Source organism: Leptinotarsa decemlineata, unplaced genomic scaffold (assembly GCF_025532065.1).
Source record: "Leptinotarsa decemlineata unplaced genomic scaffold, Ldec_3_MD MMD2_tig00001064_RagTag_RagTag, whole genome shotgun sequence".
Classification (NCBI taxonomy): domain Eukaryota; kingdom Metazoa; phylum Arthropoda; class Insecta; order Coleoptera; family Chrysomelidae; genus Leptinotarsa; species Leptinotarsa decemlineata.
In genome coordinates, this window is record NW_027412558.1 from 8,636,290 (window position 1) to 8,657,358 (window position 21,069).

At 34.3% G+C, this 21,069-nt stretch overlaps 1 protein-coding gene and 1 long non-coding RNA gene across 3 annotated transcripts in view; both read right to left on the reverse strand.

Annotated features, from left to right (window-relative positions):
- Window positions 1–795: 795 nt before the first annotated feature.
- On the reverse strand, window positions 796–4,672 carry LOC141482423 (uncharacterized). The gene is made up of 2 exons (XR_012465527.1): window positions 3,606–4,672; window positions 796–3,544 (listed from the first exon to the last, which is right to left on the reverse strand). It is a non-coding gene; the product is annotated as an uncharacterized lncRNA (long non-coding RNA).
- A 2,506-nt stretch (window positions 4,673–7,178) lies between these two features.
- htt (huntingtin) overlaps window positions 7,179–21,069 on the reverse strand; it is a 54,468-nt gene continuing 40,577 nt past the window's right edge. For both annotated transcript variants that reach the window (XM_074175638.1, XM_074175637.1), the window contains exons 23-31: window positions 12,663–13,423; window positions 9,835–10,089; window positions 9,463–9,775; window positions 9,182–9,379; window positions 8,851–9,065; window positions 8,582–8,756; window positions 8,378–8,528; window positions 7,659–7,924; window positions 7,179–7,608 (exon numbers count right to left, since the gene is read on the reverse strand). In XM_074175638.1, the coding sequence (XP_074031739.1) occupies window positions 7,261–7,608; window positions 7,659–7,924; window positions 8,378–8,528; window positions 8,582–8,756; window positions 8,851–9,065; window positions 9,182–9,379; window positions 9,463–9,775; window positions 9,835–10,089; window positions 12,663–13,423 (2,682 nt within the window). In that variant the 3' untranslated portion in view covers window positions 7,179–7,260. The remainder of the gene's footprint in view (window positions 7,609–7,658; window positions 7,925–8,377; window positions 8,529–8,581; window positions 8,757–8,850; window positions 9,066–9,181; window positions 9,380–9,462; window positions 9,776–9,834; window positions 10,090–12,662; window positions 13,424–21,069) is intronic.

Here is a 21,069-nt window from a genome sequence, read left to right on the forward strand (position 1 = left end):
CTGCCAGGCATTCACCAGAACATACAGTGTAGGTGGTTGGGAGAGATGAATATTTCAAGATTTTATTTCGAAATATTTATTTTCTTATACGTATACATATATCTCTCCTCGATACAATCTTCAGACATGTTTTAGGGAATGAAAGGTTCCAGTTCTAGTCCAATGAAGTAAGGATACAAATTACCATCTGAAAGGCAAGCCTGTATTTTTCAATGTAAGGTGATTTCCTTTGATGAACTTGGACTCTTGCCACATATTTTCAGATGTGACAGAGAAGAAACTGGCAACAAACTTGGTGTATTGATTGTCATAACATCCAATTTCAAAGTTTATTCTGTTCAGAGTAATGTCCGAGAATACCTAACACAGAGGCGACATTAACGTCGGATCCTTTGATGTTCGGTGTCCCAACTCCGAACCGAAGATTTTGAGTGATAAACAACCTGGTTCACTGAGAAAAATGACTTCTCAGCGATAAACACTAATAAAAATACATACTCTTTCGTTCTAGTATAGTAGGCTCACTGTGAAATATAAAATTATAGTGTGAAGGAAATCCATTCAATTTTTATATTGCTAATTGAACAACTTTCGCAGTAATAATAGAGAATATTCTACTATGTTGCCAATTTATTATTATTTATGTTATGATGAATTGGCTTTTAAGAAATAAATTGAATTACTTTATTTTGTAAATCCAATACATTAGATAGAAAATTTAAATAAAGTTACGATAATAGAATAATGCTTATATAATCATTTTATATCCTCTGAAATAAATAAGACCACTAAGGATGAATAATAATAATAATTCTTTTATTCCATCTGGATCATTTACATGATATTGGAAACGTCACAGTCACAAGAATATCTCATTCAAAGATAAACTATCCTAAAGGAATAAATATAAAAAATGTATATACATATATATAAAAAAAAAAAACATGAAACACATTACTAACATCACTAAAACAGTCGCTAAAACAGATGATTGAACATTTCATTTAGAGTGTATATAAGTAAAACACATTACAAACATTATTAAAAATAATGATTTCAGTTTTGCCCGTGTTGAAGAAACTCTGTAGTACTATAAAAGGCGTTCTCCAAGAGGTATTTTTTGAGAGTGGACTTAAAAGTAATTTGGCTGTTTACCTCTTTTACGTATGTGAGAAGAGAATTAAATAAAAAGTTTTATGCTCATATAAAATGGACTGTTCTCATATAGAGCTGTGTGATGTTTGGGAAGCCTGATAGAGTTTCCTTGTCTTGTGGGATAGCTATGAAAATTGGAATTTTTTTCAAACATTTCCTGATGGTCTCTGAAGTATAGAATGCATTTATAGATGTATATGCTAGGCAGAGTCAGGATTGAGTTCTGATTGAAGCATGTTCTGCATGAGTCTCTTGGACCTAAACCAAATATCAGCCTAATAATTCTCTTATATTATAAGATATATGAGAATAAATTATGGCATAATATACGTTTAGGAGTTGCATGTTATCCAGTGCAGTTTTAAGCTGTAGAATTGCATAATACCCACTAATTTTTTTTGATATAGAGTTAATATTGTTTTCCCAGCTCATAGAATAGAAGTGACTTATATTTTATGTAATCTCAACTTGAACTTTCATTAACAACATCAATACAATCTGAGCGTTCTAATTAAGTAAGGTTCCGAATGAAAAAATAATGAAAAAAGATATTTTCCCAAAACCTCTTAATTTAAGAATGTGACAGAATCTTAAGTTTCCTTTTTACAGTTTTACCTTTGGTATTATTGATATCTCTAGTAGTATATTTGATACTATAAACAATTTTCATTCTTATGAATAGCTTAATTGCGTACATTTTTGGAAAATTTTCACAAGGTTGAAGAAAATCTACATCCTTCATTAGGTTGAATAATATATTTGAAACTGCTTTCCCAGTAGAAATTGCTGTAAATCGATTGTTAAATAAACATTCCAACTAATATATAAAATTAATGAATTCGTCTGGTGGTGAGGGCAAATTTCCAAACATGTTTTTTTCCGTAGTATAAGCTTTAAAATAGCTTAACAGACGAATTACATCCAAAGTCCTGCACATCGTGCTGAAAGACTGACACACATAACGTGTATGAACTTGAAGAGATTTTTTTAAAATGTATCAACAAACGTAAATGAATGAATTCTGAGTACATACATCTTCATTTTTATAATCATAATCCGGAAGGGCAAGGGCTGGAGAAAAGTGATTCTCATCTGATATAAATATATCATTTACGTTTGTGGATTGTATACTGATTAATAAATCATTCTTACAATTCATATGATTGGAATGAAAATAATTTTGGCAAAACAACTTCCGGAATGTCCTTTGAAATTGTATGGGGGTCGGATTAACATTAATTCCGCATAGTTGTCTTACAGCACCAAAAAATTGCCCTATGACTTGCTCATAAAAGGAGCGCACAAAAGACCAAGTTCTACTTTTGCCTTCAAAATGAAATGAATGTTTTAAAAACTTGTTTCTAGTGGCTTTCATCAAATGACTTGGATCAAAAATATAAACAAGTTTTTTACCACCGAGCTCAAATTCAAATTCTTCTAAAGTGACCCCTAATAACTTTGACAATTCATAAAAGTTAGAGCCCATGTCACTTACAATGCCATCAATATGCAGACCTATATTGGATAATTTAGAAATGCACTTATCCAAAATATCACGTAAATTTTTTGCTGGTAGCTGTGATTCAATGAAAAGCAATCGGTTGTTTCCAGAGGGAGAATAAAGTCCTCTAGCCATAATAACACGAACATTTCTACATATGGAATTCCTCTTATTTGCCTCTCCAATATCTTCGAAACCAATAATTTCATCACATCCTGTATCAAAAAACAGATTGGATTTTAAAGCCATCTCATCTATAGATATCACACATCGCTTGACCTGTTCGAGCATTGTATTAATTTTAATATCAAGTGCCTTAAATCTTGCTGAATTTTCTACTGTTTTTCTCAAGATTTATTCTTCAAAACTAATCTCCTGAAAACTCTTGCTTAAATAGCATAATTTTAATCCGAGTTAGGTAGGTACCTTTTGTAACTAACTACCTACCTCATTATGTTTGCTCAGTGCTCACAAACTAATGGAGACAACCAAGTCCAAGAATGACGTGAGACAACCAAGTCGACGCATGCGTCTACGAAAAAGGGACACAAAATGGCCGTCTTTGTCGCTTCTCTGTGGTTGGTATTCTCGGGTAATGTTGAATAAATTTCATTGCACAGAAAATATATGCACAAAATATATGTCCCCAGCAGTATCATCATTTTAGCTGGTGACTCCAATATCCCTGATGCTAAATGTGAGGGCGATAACTTGGGATCAAATACCATTTGCCATCAGAATTCCCCTGCTTGTTTTAATTGCTACCTGCTCAATGATAATCCTGATAATCGCAATATTTTCTTAGAACTGATTTTCTCTGAAATTTCAGATTTGCCATGGGCCCTCTACTTCGGTAGTTTCTTGTTTCGTCAATTCGTGTTTCGTTACCTAGGGAAATTTTACTTGTTATGACCCATTTTATTTTTGTTTCTTCAACTGCAAAATATACCTGCTTAAGGTGTTCTTGTTTCGTCACCTCATGTTTGCACCTGCGCACTAAATTTAAAGTTTAGTTTGTACCAAGCAACATTACGGTAAACATGGAAATGCAAGTTGTTGAATCAAAAAGAGGAAAGCCGGTGGTGCTCTACTTAGGTTATAAATTTCACCAAAGGAAGATTTATCAAAATAGTGACATCTTTTGGACTTGTGTAAATCGAAAATGTATTGGAAGTGTGACAACTGATAAAACAATTACAACAGTGTTGAAAAGTAAAGAACATTCCATATGTGCACCAGATGTTGCAAAAAATGAAGTTGAAACAGTATTGTTCAATGCCAAGAAAAGGTCCCATGAAGAAATTTTACCAGTAACCCAAATATATCAGCAAGAAGTTATGAATAAAGCTGTAGACAAGGGTCTTGACTTTGTAACCCAAATTCCCAGTTTTTCTTCAGTGAAGCAACAGTTGTATCATGCTAGACATACTTCTCTTGGCATTAATAGTTTGCCTAAGCACCGCAAAGATGTTGTCATTTCAGATAAATATAAACATTTCCTTTTATTTGACAATAAATCGGACGACAGAATACTTATATTTGCTGCTGAATGTGGACGTATACTAGAGCGTGGTAAAATATTTTTTGGAGACGGAACATTTAAGAGTTGTCCTTCCTTATTTGAACAATTATACACCATTCATATGGACTTTGGTAGTACAGAAGGAAAAACTTGCGTTTGGCCAGTTATTTATGCTTTGTTACCAAATAGAAAAGAAGTGACTTACACGGAGTTTTTTACCGCATTAAAAGAAAAAATACCTAAATTCAGTCCAGTGGAATTCCATGTCGATTTTGAGAAGGCTGCGATACATGGTATTCAGAAAGTTTTCCCAGATGTGAAAATTAATGTTTTGGAGCCTATTAATTCTAACAAAAAATCAAATCTTTCCTCTTCATAATATCAGTGTAGATTTTTGATTAATATAATATTATTGTAAATAAGCATTAAAAAGAATTTAGGTTTACGGACTTTTATGGCCCTAGTAGTCCCAGTTGACGAATGTGGAATAAATTATTACCTGCGAAAAGGTCAAAAAGATACAGGTGACGAAACAAGAACGAATCTCTACTTCTCTTTCCTTTGTTATCTCAACCCAAATCACTAGTAATACTATTGAATATAATAAATAGTTTCATATTACCTCAGCATTCAGACCATTGACATGGGGGTTTCACAACTTCCAAGAATAAAATAATGTGCATACTAGTTATATCAGATAATTTAAAGTTGGCCAAAACGTGTATAGAGGTTATGGTAAATTTATAACAAAACGTGGTTGGCCAAAAGTAAACAAGTTGCTCCAAAAAAAGTATTTCCATAAAAGAATATAAATGTCTGAAACTTTTATTTGTACACATTTTTGTAAATTTCTGCCATAGTTTTTATATTTGGTTTCTTGTTTTCTATTACATATACTAGTCATTCATTAATACAATTCTTTTTTTTCTCTCTTTATTTCAGCAATTAACTTGTGAAAAAATACAGGTAATATAACAACATAATACAATGAGATTGAAAAAATTGTTAGATATTCACATAGATATAAATACACATACATGTTTACATACATAAATACACAATAATTCACATATACTTACATGAAAAGCATATTGCCTACATATTCCATTTAAAATTCAAGTTTTCTAATTAGAAATTTTTTCTATGGTGTAGCAGTTTTTGCGGAGTAAGTATTTTTTCAGGAGATTTTTGAAAATTGTTAAGGAAGCTGCATTCTTTATGTGATCTGCTGGATAATTATAGCATTTGAATCCAATATATTCAAAATTTTTTTGATACCGGACGGTGGTATGCCGGTGGGGTAAAATAAGGTTTTTTCGTCTGGTATCATGTTCATGGTGTGTTCTGATGGCATTATAAGTGGCCTTATTTTTGAAAATGAAACAACACGCTTCAAGGATGTACGTGCTCATAACAGTCAAAATATTGAATTTTTTGAAAATCTCTGCATGACTCTTCTACTCACTTTTGCAATTATTCTGATTGCTTATTTTTGTAATAAGAACACCCTTTGTACAGAGGAACTTGCTTCCCAGTTCAAAATTCCGTACCTCATATGAGAATGGAAGTGGGCAAAGTATAAAGACGGTCGGTAGCCAAGCGGTTCGGCGTGGGTGAGTTGTTCACTCACTCGAATTGACTGCCGTGTTGGTCGGTGGTTCAAGCCCTAGTCTGAACGATCGATCTTCACTTGCTATCGTCCAACCCGTGTTAGGAATCACACGTTAAAAGGTAAGACCTCGTTAATCCTTAGCTCGCATAAGTTTCGACTTTTGAGGGTTGTCGTTCGTAAGGGTGCGACAGCTGGTTAACGGAAAAACAGATTTTAAACAGACAGAAAGATATTTTCACTGCAATGACTCGACGTAAACTTGAGTGCATAACATCCTTTTCTAAGTTTCCCGCAGACAATATCAATATGTGAAACCCATGAGAGCTTTGAATCAAAAGTAATTCCTAGCATTTTGATAGATTCAGAAGAAGACACGACTCTATTGCTATTTTCAAACAACAAAAGCTGGTGGTGTTCCCTACTATTTGAACAAAACATCAGGGCAATAATCTTTGATATATTAATTATTAAATAGTTTTTGTCTGACCAAGTTATCTCCTTAGCATAGGTAGTCTCAGCCAATAATTTTAATGATATGTGTGATTGATGGCTTGTTTACTTTATGGTAATTCATGATCACTTAAATGAAATGAATAAAAACACTTTTGTCTAAATACCACTGGGAAATTTTATTTATACGACCGGTTTCGGGTTTGATCCCAGTATCCAGTATAAGTATAAGTTGGCATCCTGTCTCTTGAATACCTGTCCTTGCAGCATACCTGAAAATTCTATAAAATCGATATTTCAGAGTTCAGTTTTATACTTGATAATGAGATCAAACCCGAAACCAGTCGTATAAATAAAATTTTCCAGTGGTATTTAGACAAAAGTGTTTTTATTCATTTCATTTGAATTTTAATGATACTAAATCTTCTATAATTAAAATGTTTGTGTCGTCTGCATAACATGTAATAATTTTATTGTGTTCGTTCAAGTATGATATGGATCACTGGCAAATACTATGAATAGAAGGGGCCTAATATTGATCCTTGAGGGACATCTTGCGTAATGCCTAAGGGATTTCTGTTATTGTTGTTGTTTTTTTAACAATTTGCTATCTGTCAGATACATAGGATTCTAGCAAGCTATACAGTGTTCCCCTCAGTCCATACCTTGACAATTTCGATATAAGAATCTCATGAATAACACAGTCAAATGCTTTAGAAAAGTCTATGAAGAGGCCCATAACAAGTTTTTTTATTATCAAGAGATTGAATTATTTTGTTTTGGAATTCACATAAGGCTGTCTCGGTACTTTTTTTAGCTGTAAAACTGTGTTGCGAGTATGATAATAACTTGTTTGATGTCCATGGTTAGCCAGTGCGCCTCAACAAACCGAAGAAGTTCTTTCCTCTTTGTTTTCAGTTTCGAATAAAATCACAATCTCTTTCATGAAAACATGTATTTACAATATAATCTAAGATGTTTGGTCACAACAGTCAACAATAATAAAGTATTTGATTTTATCTATAGCGACAATAACAAGTCTTTATATGGAGTATCTGGCTGGTCCATAACTTTTGTAAAATTATCAATGAACGTTTGCCGTTGCTTGTCATTGGTTAAATTATTGAAAAAATCTGCCCCCGCTATACACAACATTTTTCTGTCTTCATATTCGTACCTACCGACTCTGGTTTGGACGTATGAGAAATATGAACGCAACCAATTGTTAGTGCTGGCGCTGATGAAGAAGCAGGTTAGGCACCAAGTTGCCATGCCAATTGAGAAGGACTGTGTGAAATTGGACAAACTGAAAACTACCCAGTCCTGTAACAATGGCAGTTGGTTTCTTTGGATTGCGCTCAGGAACACCTAAAATAAAATTCCTTCAAACTGTGCTAAAAGTTGTGCAAAAAATTTACTTGAAATACTACTTTGCTGAGCAATTTCGGATGAGGCTGTTGAGAAGACAAGAACTCCCCTATGACTTTGGTGAGGATATCAGAAGGAGAAAAGAAGTCGTTGAGAATATCCGGTAACACTGAGCAGAGTATTTCAACTTCATGAACATATCCTTTCTTTATACGTTCAAATATTGCAGATATTTTTTCCATTGTCTGTACCAAATGATCTGGACTCGTGGGTGTATTGTCAGAAGTTTGTACATTTTGCAGGTGATTAGCACAATCTGAAACAAAATCATTGTTCTTAGAGAACGATCAATGCATCTTTGGCTGATATTTATGAATTCGGATGTATATTAAATGTTCACGATTTTTCTAATTAGTTAAGTAAATTCAAAAAATTCAAAATCCAAGTTGTGGTACATCTCAAGGATCCATGCTTGTTCCGGTTGATATGCTCATGAAAAGCAAATAAGAAATTGAATGGTACCATCTAATTATTTACTGATGATACTCTTCGGCAGTTACGAAAAATTATAAAATGCCATATTATTATTCATCTTGATCAACACAGAGTGAATAAATCTGTCACAAGTAATAACACATCTTTTCTCAGCTCAGCAGACAATATGGGATATCTGAGTCATACCCTTTAATTTTGTAGTAGTCATTGATAAAATCGAGAGAAAGTATTATTATGTTTCTATTACACCGCTACAGTATCGAAATTCTGTTACCTATATACATATATGTCAAAAGTAACTGGGTCCCAAGAAGTGCAGATACAGGATTGTCATTTCTCATTTTATCTAGTGCTAGCTTCAAAAACTGCTTTCCAACTCGTTCCATCATTGATACTTTCTTGATTATCAATAATCTCTCTAGACCCTTCAATCGAGATGAACATTAATTATGTAAAAATGTTTTTTATACTTTCTCACCTTTATAACGCAAATATCCAATGGATTCATTTTAATCTTATTCAAGGACGAAAATGCCGATACCAGTGTATTTGTAACGAAATTCTGTTCCATATGAACTTCCTCCACGTTTTCGATCAAGTAAAATGTCAAAGACCACACCAAAGTGGAATGTTCCTGAGATTTTTTCAAAACACTGAAAATCAATTCAGATCACATTGAAATAACACAATAAAATTCCTTCATTGATTTATGAAACCACATAATTATTAAAATAATGAAAACTTTACCTATTTGTATTATTCAAATTGAATTGAACATATTCAACTGCGCATGGCAACATCAGCTGTAACTCCTCAGATATTCCACCAATTTTTGTATTGCTAAATTTACAACCCTCCAAAATGTACAGAAGCCCCTGTACGCATGACATCCTTGACACCAAATACGGGCTCTTCAGGTATTGCATTAGTAGTTTTTTGACTTGTTCATAAACTTCCAATTCCTAATAGAAAATAACTATATCTCACAATATAAAAAAAATCTTTTGAAATATGATATGCTTCTGAGTTCAAACAAGATTCACAATTCATAGATTTCAGCTTACTGACATGGACTCACCGGAGACAACACAGCAACTGCCTTACATATTCCAACTATCAAATATTGATGTATGAATTCGTCTTCTACGGGATGCAGCTTGGAAAGTTCTAGAAAAACATCCATCATCCAAGAAAACTGAGACTTGTCCGAAAAGAGATCGGATATCATTACGGTGGATCTCACAGCCTCATGAAGGACACGTATATGTGTGTTGGACTGTGATAACAAAAATAAAGTCAATAGAAATAGAAGGAAAGTAGTGGTGAGAACCTCAATTGAAAATATTCAAGACACCTCACCTGTGGTTTCATAAGCTGCGTATAGTAATCAATCAAAAATTGAAGGCAAGAATTTATATCCAATCCATAATCTTCGAGCATCTTCTTTCGACTCTGAAATATTTCAGCAGTCAACGAATGCTGCTCAGGTTCTTTAAGACCCAGTGCATTAAGGAAATATTCAACAGAAACTTGTCCACACGAATATTCCTTACTGATTTTCTCCAAGTTACGACATTCAAACACATTAAAAATATTGGAGTAATTGTAAATATCTAATGAGTTGTCGCAACTTAGAGAAATTTGATTTTGAATGTGGTGCAATTTTCGAACCCTAGAATAGAATATTCAGTTTGTGATGATTCTATGATTCCTGTTTTCATTGTATCTTACCCGACGCTTCCATTATCCAGAGGAAGGTTCCTTGAAATATGGATCAGCTTCGAGATATTTGGGTTGCCAGCCACCGAGCTCGTTAGCGTTTCCAGTAAAAGTGCTGTGATAGCTTTAATCGCTAGACTGGACGCGTGTGAAGTCTCATTCATTTCGAGGGGATCTAAATTGTCTAGAGGAATACAAAGGACACTTAGGAGACACATCCAAGTTTCTTCAAACTGCTGTCTAGATGTCCAACCGAGAAAAGTTACCCTAAAGAAACAGAGAAATTTATTGAACGAAGAGCATACTAGAAGGACAAGTTGAAAACTCATCTTCCAAAATCTCAGAATATTGACTGTTACAAGTATATACATTTACGAGATAATAAAATATGTAAAATCGCACACAACCAGTTTTCCTACTCTTAATGGTAATGAGAATTATAATACTAGAAATTCCCTACAGTTGGAGGTGCCAACACACATATTAGTTGTATCTGAATCATGTCCCAGGCTTATTTATGGCCATTAAATTGTACAATAAACTTCCAAGTACAATAAAAAATGTGTCTCTAAAACAGTATAACTATCAAATCAAAGAGTTGCTCCTGGATAAATCCTATTATACTCTCAAAGAATATATGGATGATAACTTATGACCCTGTACATGCGTAACATTTTAGGAAGATTTTAATAACGATGCTGTTACATAAATAACAGATTAATTTTGGTTTTGACTTTTATATAGTATGCACATGCCCATCACTTCAGGCTGATTTTAATAACGATGCTGTTGCATAAATAGCAGATTATTTTAGGTTTTGACTATTATATATTATATTGTCTATGTAAATTGTGCCTCTAAGTGCACGGAGTTTGTATTTGTACACGTTTTGACATACTCAATGTCATCTGTTAACTGAATAAATATTATTATTATAACTTTAGGGATGAGTAGCAATACAAATTAAGGTAAAACAGTTAACTTTTTCCGAACATTTTTGAAAAACTAATGACATATATTTTTGCAAATTTTCTCACAGACAAAATCCTTGCATTCTCAATCAACTGTCTCAAAGTTCTACTGCTATAACCAACTTTTGCTTGAGACTGGAGTAGCCTAAATATAACAGATTAGCTCCATCTCGTGAACAAAGCCCTAAACAGGTAAGAAGCATTCCATGTACTTTAGTCAACTCTAGTCTAGTGAAACTCATAATGAGAGAGATGCTGCAATATTGACCATAGGTCTTTGTTGTGAAAGTAAGGTTTATTTCAATATGCCATAGCTTTTTCTCGAAAGATACAGACCTGACGAACTGGTGGGGTGGTCATTCTTTTTCTTGAAGATGCTTTTGAATTCAGTACAGTTACTTTGCTGTATGGATCTATTCAGAAAAGAACAAACAACCGCAGTTCATCCAAATTTGTCAAAAGTACCTTTCGAAACAGGTAGCTTCACTAAGAACTATTTCCGATGAAAGACGTCAGAATTTATAATTTGGGAATTCTGATGTGGTGTGGTTCGTACTTCTCCTGCGTTCTTTTGTCGAATGAACCATATTCCCGTAATCGTTGATAAAGTCGAGCAAATATTCTATGTGAAGGATGCTGCCGTTGAGGATACATTTCAGCATATCTTCTAGAAGCTTCTAACCCATTCCCCTGCGACAGACCGTAAACGTAATGCATATCAGCCGTTTCCTCATTTGTGTATGCCATTTTAATAACAAGTGAATTATTAAAGTAACAAATCAAGAACAGAACAACAGCACACAATTAGTATTAATTCAATTTCGAAAATTCACAAACTGACAGCGTCATACCAATTTAGTTGTCACTATTGCTAATAGCGACCTACTAGATAGATTAGTTTCGTATTTTCGCATTTATGACGATGTATCTCTGTAGTTGTTCCTAAAATAATTTTTTGCTGTGAACTGGTTTATTTTGGGCAAAAAACTCAAGAGACATTTTTTTGTTTAGAATGAAACAGGCTATCGGAAATAAATGTTTAAATGGTAAACATATAATTAGACAAAAAGTTACATTGGAAATAAATTTTAGGGGTTGCGTTTTCCACCCCTTACAACCATGGAGTAAACCAAATAAATATCTGGCTGAGTGTCTTTTTGGTAGTACAAAACGTCAGGTTAATTTCAATATTGTAACCTTTTTAGTGTTAGTGAAAAAAATTGTTATACAAATTTTATGTACCCCCTTTAAGGGGCTGTATCTTAACAAGGGACGCTCCAATGAAATTTCTTCATATGAAAGATCCTATCTTTTTTTCGATGAGGAATCACCTCCTGACACAAATCAGTGTCACCATTTTTCGGGTTTGAAAGCCATCGATTTTTGGAATTTCTTCCTGACTTTTTGCTGGCGCGAGTGGCTTGCTTTTTCAAAGGTTTATACATTCTGAGTTATCTCCGATGACTGGATATTACGTTTGCCTAAAGCGTAATTATGTCGACTCATGTAGTTTGGTGTGCTAATACCTGTACCTGAACGAGGTAAATTGTAAATAACATTCGTCGACCCTTTTCTACCTGCCGCCATGCTGTTTGCTATTTTTAAATTTCTTAGAATGAGATTTCATATTCGGTTGAGGTTCACAGATTCTTCTTTCCTGTTGAAATTATCTGTGTGTTGGTGGATCGCTATTGCCTCCCGTACCAGTCGGCTATGGTGTCTCAGAAAAACCAATAAACTGAAAACTTCAGCTGCGAAACCATCAACCATTTAGTCATCAAATCGTTTTGATTTCCATTAATATTTGTTTGATTCATTATAAATTCATGCAAAGAAAAACAGTTTTTTTGCATCAACATATTTACGTACCTGAGAATATATTCTTGGAGAACATCAATTTCTTTCAGCAACTCTAAGGGCAACGACGGAACCTGAGTTTTGAATAACCCCGACATTACATCGGGTTGCCAACCAGTTTTCCAGGCTTGATGTGGTACCAAAATATACGAGTTGACCAGCGGTATCCTCGATAAACGTATCACTAAACTTTTAATAGGTTTGAACAGAAAGTCAGGTATTTTTGATTGGTTCACAGCCTTTTGTTCGAACAACCAACAAGATAAAGTGTACATCTGGTGCACCGCATGTCCTATAGGTATTGTCTCTACGTTACTGAGGATTTCGTTCAAGGCATAAGTTGGCACACTTGGTAGAGGCCTATCATTTCTCAGCAGTAAATTCACTAGGCGGTATATGCTATTTACAGTAGAACAAAACCACGTAACATTACTATCGAGTCCTAATAAATTGCAAACCTCCAATTTTCGGAAAATACCGTTGCTAGCATTCAGAAACATATCTGTCACGTGCACTTTGAAATCATCACTGTGGACTTGAGTTAAATGACTTACATACTCTAAACATAACACAGCAAACCTCATTATTTCTTCTAGATTATTATCGGAAATTTGATTGTTAGAGTTCAACTGTATACAGTCTAAAAATGGAGGAATGCACTGAGCTATGCAACAGAGGAGGTTGGAAAAGTCTTCGTTTTGGAAAAGTTCCGTCATGCTGGCACTATAGTCCATCTCTACAGAATACCGTTGGCGTTCAAAAGGATAGAACACCTGCAATTAACATATATCATATATTACATGCAACAGATTGTGATAGAATATTCCAACACCAAAGGAAAGCAATTAGAATATTAGACAATATCGACTACAGAAATGAATGTCGAAATTTATTCATTACATTAAAAATACTAACCTTTCCTTCTCTATATATCATGAAAAATTTAATATAAATAAAAAATAATCTTAGTATGAAAGTTTTGAACATGTGCTCGACCACAACATTAGGCATAACATTGATTTGAGTACAAACTATTGCTGCTTAAAAGGATGTCAAAATGGACCAAATTTTTGGGCTGTGAAATTTTACAATAAATTTCCACAAAAAATAAGTTCTCTATCTATTAACATATTCAAAATAAGGATAAAATATTTTTTAATGAAAAACGCCTTCTTCAGCACCGAAGAATTCCTACACTGTGATATAAGTTCCTTAACCATATAGGCATTCGTCATTGTTTTATAATACCAAATTTTAAATTTTACTGCTTTGTTTTTAAATGTGTTCGTTGACATAAGCAAGATGTACTTATAAGATATAAATATTTTTATGAAAAAAAACTTGTTCTATTAATTGTAAGCATCTATTGTTTATGTAAATATTAATAGATGCCTGACATATTTGGAAAAAAACACCTGGCATACAGATGGATCGAAGACCAAACATGGAACGAGAGCTGGAATATACCGAGTGGATAGAAATTTAAACTACAGCTATCCGGTAGGACTATACACATTCGTCTTTCAGGCGGAAGTGTATGCTATCTTGCAGTGTGCAAGGCTTATTGAATTGAGACCTCAAAGAAATGAGCGGATCAATATTTTAACAGACAGCAAGAGGCGCTGGCACTAGGGGCTCTGACTAACTCGAAGGTGACATCAAAACTGGTCTGGGAATGCCATGAAGAACTGAATGAACTTGCAAACAGGAACAAATTAACTTTGTACTGGGTGACAGGGCATTCAGGAATCACAGGTAATGATAAAGCTGATGAAAAGTACCTGGCAACAAACACAGTAGAACCTTCATTAGGGAACCATCCGAGAAAAGAACCGAAGAACTACCTCAATATAGTAGGGATCGGCTCAGAATAATTACAGGGTTACTAACCGGTCATTGTCCGCTTAGAGGACACCTGAATAAAATGGGGCTGTACAACAGGAGGCAGGCAATATATGGACGTACGAAATTACGTTCAGAAGAATATGACGAACATCCAACACGGAACCTGTACAAACTAGTACAGGGAACGAGACTGATGGAATGGGTGTCATGAGAAGATGGGAGAATAAACTAGAGATGAAACGGATAGCAGTTTGACCGGATATTCGGCAAGCTACTAGGCTGGAGCGCCGGATATTCGGCCCTTTATTGCGTTGACGTGATCAGTTTGATGTCGGGTCGACTCGGGGGCGTTCGAGTGTTATCGCGCGTGTTAATTTGTGTTTGTTTCTCAGTTCGTTTGTTGTTTATTTCATTGTTTATCACTTGTCGTCGTGATTTTATGTTTGAATTCTGATAGATTAACAAGAAATGTCATCATTAAAAACACGATCGCCAATATGGCAATATTTTGATTTAAACAGTGACGATAACAAGTACGCGGTATGTTTGTTGTGTCAGGTTAAAATTTCTCGAGGTGGTGAAGGAAAAAAGGCAGGTACATAAGTTTTAGAAGTTATGTTTTTGCTTCAATTGAACGAAAAGATATGAAAACGAAAAAATATGAATATTCTTATATTCTTAAACTGGTTTTGTTAATAAACAAACTTAGTAGTACCTACCAGTATAACAAAATTTTGGTCGCTGTGTCATTTCATTTTTATTTTCATTAGGTACCTACTACTACGGCCTTACTTTAAATTAGTTTAAATTCTTTAAATAAAACGACATTCACCAATTTTATGAATGCAAGTTTATGACTTTAGCTTTTTTTATTGATGTACATTGTGAATCGGTACCTTCAATATTTTGAAGTTTGTTTTTTTTGTCATTTATTAGGTACTTCAGCCATGAGTAATCATTTGAAGTCCAAACATCCAGAGGAGTTTAAATTGATAAATAAAAAAAAACTGCTGAGAGTTCAAAGCCGGTTATGGCTCCGGGACATGTCGTTCCCAGCACAAGTGCATCTTCATCATCAGCAGAAAAACAACTAACACTGTCGGAATCGTTTGAAAGAAAATTACTTTGGAATGTAAATGATGCCAAAGCCAAGAAATATCATTATTTAATTTCAGAAATGATTGCTCTAGATAACGAGCCGTTCAGTATCGTAGAAAAGGTCGGGTTTAAAAGGCTTCTAGAACAAGCGCTACCTCGTTATGAATTACCAAGTCGCACTTATATTTCTCAAATAATTGTGCCCGATATCTACAATAGAATTCACGACAAAATTAAAACAAACATTTCAAAAGCTATTGCAGTTTCTGTTACTTCTGACATTTGGACCTGCCTGCACAATAGTTCCAGCTTCTTGAGTTTCACAGCCCATAGCTTGTCTCCGGAATTTCAGAACTGAACACTATTGCTGCTCGCTGGGATATCGATAGAAATAAAATTCATTTACTAATCCATGATAGAGGCGCTAATATGGTGAAAGTAGTTCGAGTTGCAGAGTATGATTCTGCTTGATGTTTCATACATTCACTTCAGCGAGTTGTTAATGAGGCAATGAAGGTCCAAGCTGAAGTATTAGACATGATTGCTACTGGAAGACTTCTAGTAACTCATTTCAATCATTCAGGTTTAGCACAAGAAAAATTGCTTGCAATTCAAAAGGAGTTACATTTACCGCAGCATCAGTTAGTGCAGGACATCAACACGAGGTGGAACTCTATCTACTACATGGCAGAACGCTTGTTGGAACAAAAAACGGCTACCTCTCTTTATATCGCTGAACATGACACACTCACTAATTTGACGATACAACAATGGGGCCTAATGGAGCAGTGCATAAATCTTTTAAAACCATTTGAATAAATAACGAAAATTACAAGTTCTGGCCTTTCCGAGGCGATTCCGCATATTTCTGTATTGAAAAAGTATTTGGACAAAAACGAGACTGCACAAAGAACACCAGACTTAGCTCGTATGAGAGCTTCTTTGAAAGCTGAATTGGAAAGTCGTTTTAAATCCTTAGGAGATAATCCAAACTACCTAATTGCTACCTTTTTTGACCCAAGGTTCAAGTCAGATTATTTAGGAGTTCTTGAAACTGAAAAAGTCCGACAGAAAATCATGATAGAGTATATAACAAACTCTTGCGAGGAATCTTCTTCTGACAGTGAAAGATCATCGCCGTCTTCAACACCTGCTAAACGAATGAAAGAAGATGAAACTGGATCCAAGTTCACACGTGAAGCTCATGACACTTTTTGGAACTGTTTCAATGAAGTGGCAAAGGATAATAGTAGTGATTGTCGCGATCAAGAAAAACAAAATCCAATTGCTAACGAGATTGACTTTTTTTTAAAGACATCTCGAATCGATCGCAATCACGACCCAGACATTTGGTGGTCAGTTAATCTAAATCAGTACCCGCAGTTGTCAAGGTTTGCTAGAATTTATCTTTCAGCACCTGGCAGTAGCGTTTACAGCGAAAGGCTATTTTCAGAAGCTGGTCTGGTATACGAAGCCAAGCGAAGTCGCCTCTTACCAACAAACGCGGAAAATTTGGTATTTATTCATCACAATTTGCCACTTGTTAATTTTGATTATTAAACTAATAATTAATAAAACAAACATTTTTGATGTGCGATTATAAAAATAAACGGTGTCCATAACCTATTGGAGTATGATTTGCCTTGTGTAAAATTATGAGATTTTTTAAAATTTTACTATCCGGTATCCGGCCGGATACTGTATTACTATCCGGTATCCGGCCGGATAGTTAAAACAAGGCCGGATACCGGATAGTTACCGGATATCCGTTTCATCTCTAGAATAAACGCAATAAGCCCAAGAGGTTGCGGTATTTTCTGGAGACTTCGACTAAATGAACAAGTCAGACAGCTCCCAAGGTACCAAAAAAAAGTGCCAATACATAGATTAGTAGTATCTGAAACATGACACAGCTTACGCCCATTGAATGATTCAATAAACAAGTGCAATAAAAAATCCGACTCCAAAACTGTATAATTATCAAATCAAAGAGTTGCTACTGGATAAAGTATGCAATCCAAAAAGTAAAATAAATCAGTAGCAAGATTTAATGTACGGGATTTGGTAGATAAAATCATTACAAAAATATTATTAAAATAAATTGAAAGTGGTATATTCTTCCGAAACGTCGACCACTGAAGAAAGATAAGTATCGATTTTTTTTATCAATTTGTAAGCAAAATTCATGAATACAAGTTACTGACTAATTGGACAGTAGTTTATATTACGCAGTAACTTTTCGGGGTTACTTTATTTAAATGGAATTCGAAATTTTATAACTGAATAAAGCCTAACTGTACGAAAAGTTAATGTATTATGCATTTTTAAGATCCTCATTAGTAGAGTACTTGCGCATCTGTTGATGGAGTTGACACTATGATGTATATGTATGATGTGATCCAATCGAATTGATATAGAAGAAATATTTAGTTACCATTCAATATGAAACTTCAACTATATTTCCAGAATTGAAACTTCAATATTTGACATGGAGCAAAGAATGAACATTTCTTTTATATTTCTCTCAGTACTACCATATCAAGTATGCATCAATCAATTTTATAATGTCATTCTATCATTTGTTACCTTTACATGAAGGTCTCATTTATATAATTCAAATCTTTTACTGTTTATTATGTTTTTTTATGAGTCTATTTTAAATTGTGATATTTATTTATTTATTTTATTTATTTATAAACGGGTTACCCCAATACAGCTAAGAAATAACATATATGTTGCGACGTTTAACTTATGCACTATATCACATTGAAATCACATAAGAATACAAAAATATAATAATATCTGAAATATATAAATATAAAATAATAATAAAATTTCAATTTGACAATATTATCACTAATCATAAAATCATAAATAGAAATCAATTGAACAACAATCTAGCTATTTGTTTTTTAAAAATCTTTGGATTTTCGCAGAAGAAATCAACACTATGACAATATGTATTTCCCAATCTTAACATATTTGAGATGGGTGTATAAAAACCATAGTTAGTTGAGTGATGTGGTAAAACAAATAAGTTTTTCTGTCTGGTTTGTCTATTTGGAACATTGAATGGTATAATAGAGAGAACTTCCGGACAATCGATTATGCCAGAGATTATTTTGAAGAGATAAACCAACGATATCATAATCCTGCGATCACTTAGACTAGGTAGACTCATCAAGTTCATTACTTCATTGTAGTTCTATTCACCAACAACTAGACCTAATTTGTATGCTATGATTTTCAGAAATTGTCTTTGTACATTTTCTATTTGATGGATATACTTGTCATAGTATGGATTCCAAATTATGGTATTGTATTCAACAATGGATCTGACTAGAGAGCAGTATAAAACTTTTATAGTAGAAGAGGAAAAATTTGTTGATGACCTCGCAATAAAACCAAGCATTTTGAGCGCTCTTTGGGAGACATTGTTCACATGGTTATTAAAACAAAGCTTGTTGTCTAATAATATTCCCAAATCTTTACATTCTTGTTTTTTATCTAACATATTATCTTCTAATTGGTAATCAAATCGAATTGCTGATTGTGATCTACTAAACACCATTGAGAAACATTTATTATTATTAAGGTAAAGACAATTTGCATAACACCATTCTGCCATATTATTGAGATCTATTTGGAGAAGATTAGCATCATACATATTTTCCACTACTCTGAAGATCTTCAGATCATCAGCGAAAAGGAGAAAATCAGAATACTGAATTTTAGTCTTAATGTCATTGATGAAAAGGTAAAACAGCAAGGGACCACAATGGGATCCCTGAGGTACTCCTAATTTTACTGCATAAGGTTCAGAGATTATACCATTCAACCTCACTGATTGAAAACGACCTATCAAATAACTGCTTACTCAATCCAACATCCTACCACCTAACCCAATGGCATATAGTTTTTTGATCAATAAATCATGAGAGACCCGATCGAAGGCTTTAGAAAAGTCTGTATAGATAACATCAACCTGTGCAGATCTCTCAAGTGTTTTTGTTATGTAGTGCTGGTAATAAATTAGGTTGGATACTGTAGATCTACCATTTGTGAACCCATGCTGCTCTGGTATAATTAATGATCTACAAATATTAGTTAACACTTTGCTGACTAATCCATCCAAAAGTTTAGGAATAGCTGATTGTATACATATTCCTCGATAGTTGGATACATCCTCTTTCGAACCACTTTTGAAAATGGGACGTATATAGCTCTGTTTCCATAAATCAGGAAATATACCACTAGCTAGGGATTTGTTGTATAAAAGAAAAAGTGGATATGATAATGAGTAAACACATTGTTTCAACAAACATGAAGAAACTCTGTCTGGGCCACTAGATAATGTAGATTTCATCATACAAATGGCTTCAAAAACACTAGACAGTTCGAAAGCACAAATAGAGAGATTAATTGTATTATCACATTTAAAATCATTTATAAGGGAAGGATCTGATTCTACATAGACTGTCGAGAAAGATTCAGCAAAATAGTCAACTGTGCTATGTATATCTGTAGAAAGATGTTCATTATATGTTATTGAGATAGGTATATCATTTAAGTTTGTTTTGTCTCTTACATACTTCCAAAAATATTTCGGATCATTATTTAGGTTTGACTCGATATTGTTTAAGTAAGCTTCATAGCAGACTTTCGTGAGATATTAACATTGAGATCTTAAATGAGTAAACAACATGTAATCCTCATTGCGGTTGTGAATTTTGAATTGTTTGTGAATGCGTTTCTTCTCAGACATCATTTGCTTCAATTCAGATGAGAACTTGAATGTGACTACTTATTCAATTTAATCGAAAAACGCGCCATTTGAATCAACGCCAACCTATCACAAATCTATTAATCCCGTCAGAATAAAATTGAGTGCTTGGGATTTGATGAAATCGACGAAGGCCGTTTTTTGTCTGGTCCTGATTGGCGAAAGTTCTACCAGTGAGAAAGTTATCGAAGTGCTTGAAAAGATGGCAATCGGATGGAGAGAGGTCTGAGAAATATGGTGGGTGAGGTAGAACTTCGAAGCTCAATTCGTTTATATTTTGGACGGTGATTTGTGAAACATGCGGACAAACGTTGTCGTGGAGCAGGATCGGACCTCTTCTGTTGACCACTGCTGGCTGCTGCTGACGCAATTTTTGGTACATTTCGTCGATTTCCTCTCAATAGGACTCTGGCTGTGATGGTTTGGCCCGGTTGCAGAAAGTTATAGTGAATCACTCCAGCCGCTAACCACTATACAGTAGCCATTGTGTCTTTTTGGTGGGGTTTCGCCTTTGGGTGGCTCATCAGTGTCTAACCTTTGTCCTGAAGGTGACCTGCTGTTGTAGAGGATCCACTTTTCATCACACGTGACGATCCGATCCAAAAAATGATCGTTTTGGTTGCGCAAAAGCAAAGAACAGACCTCGAAACATGACAATTTCTGTCGATCGTTCAAATTATGAGGCACCCATTT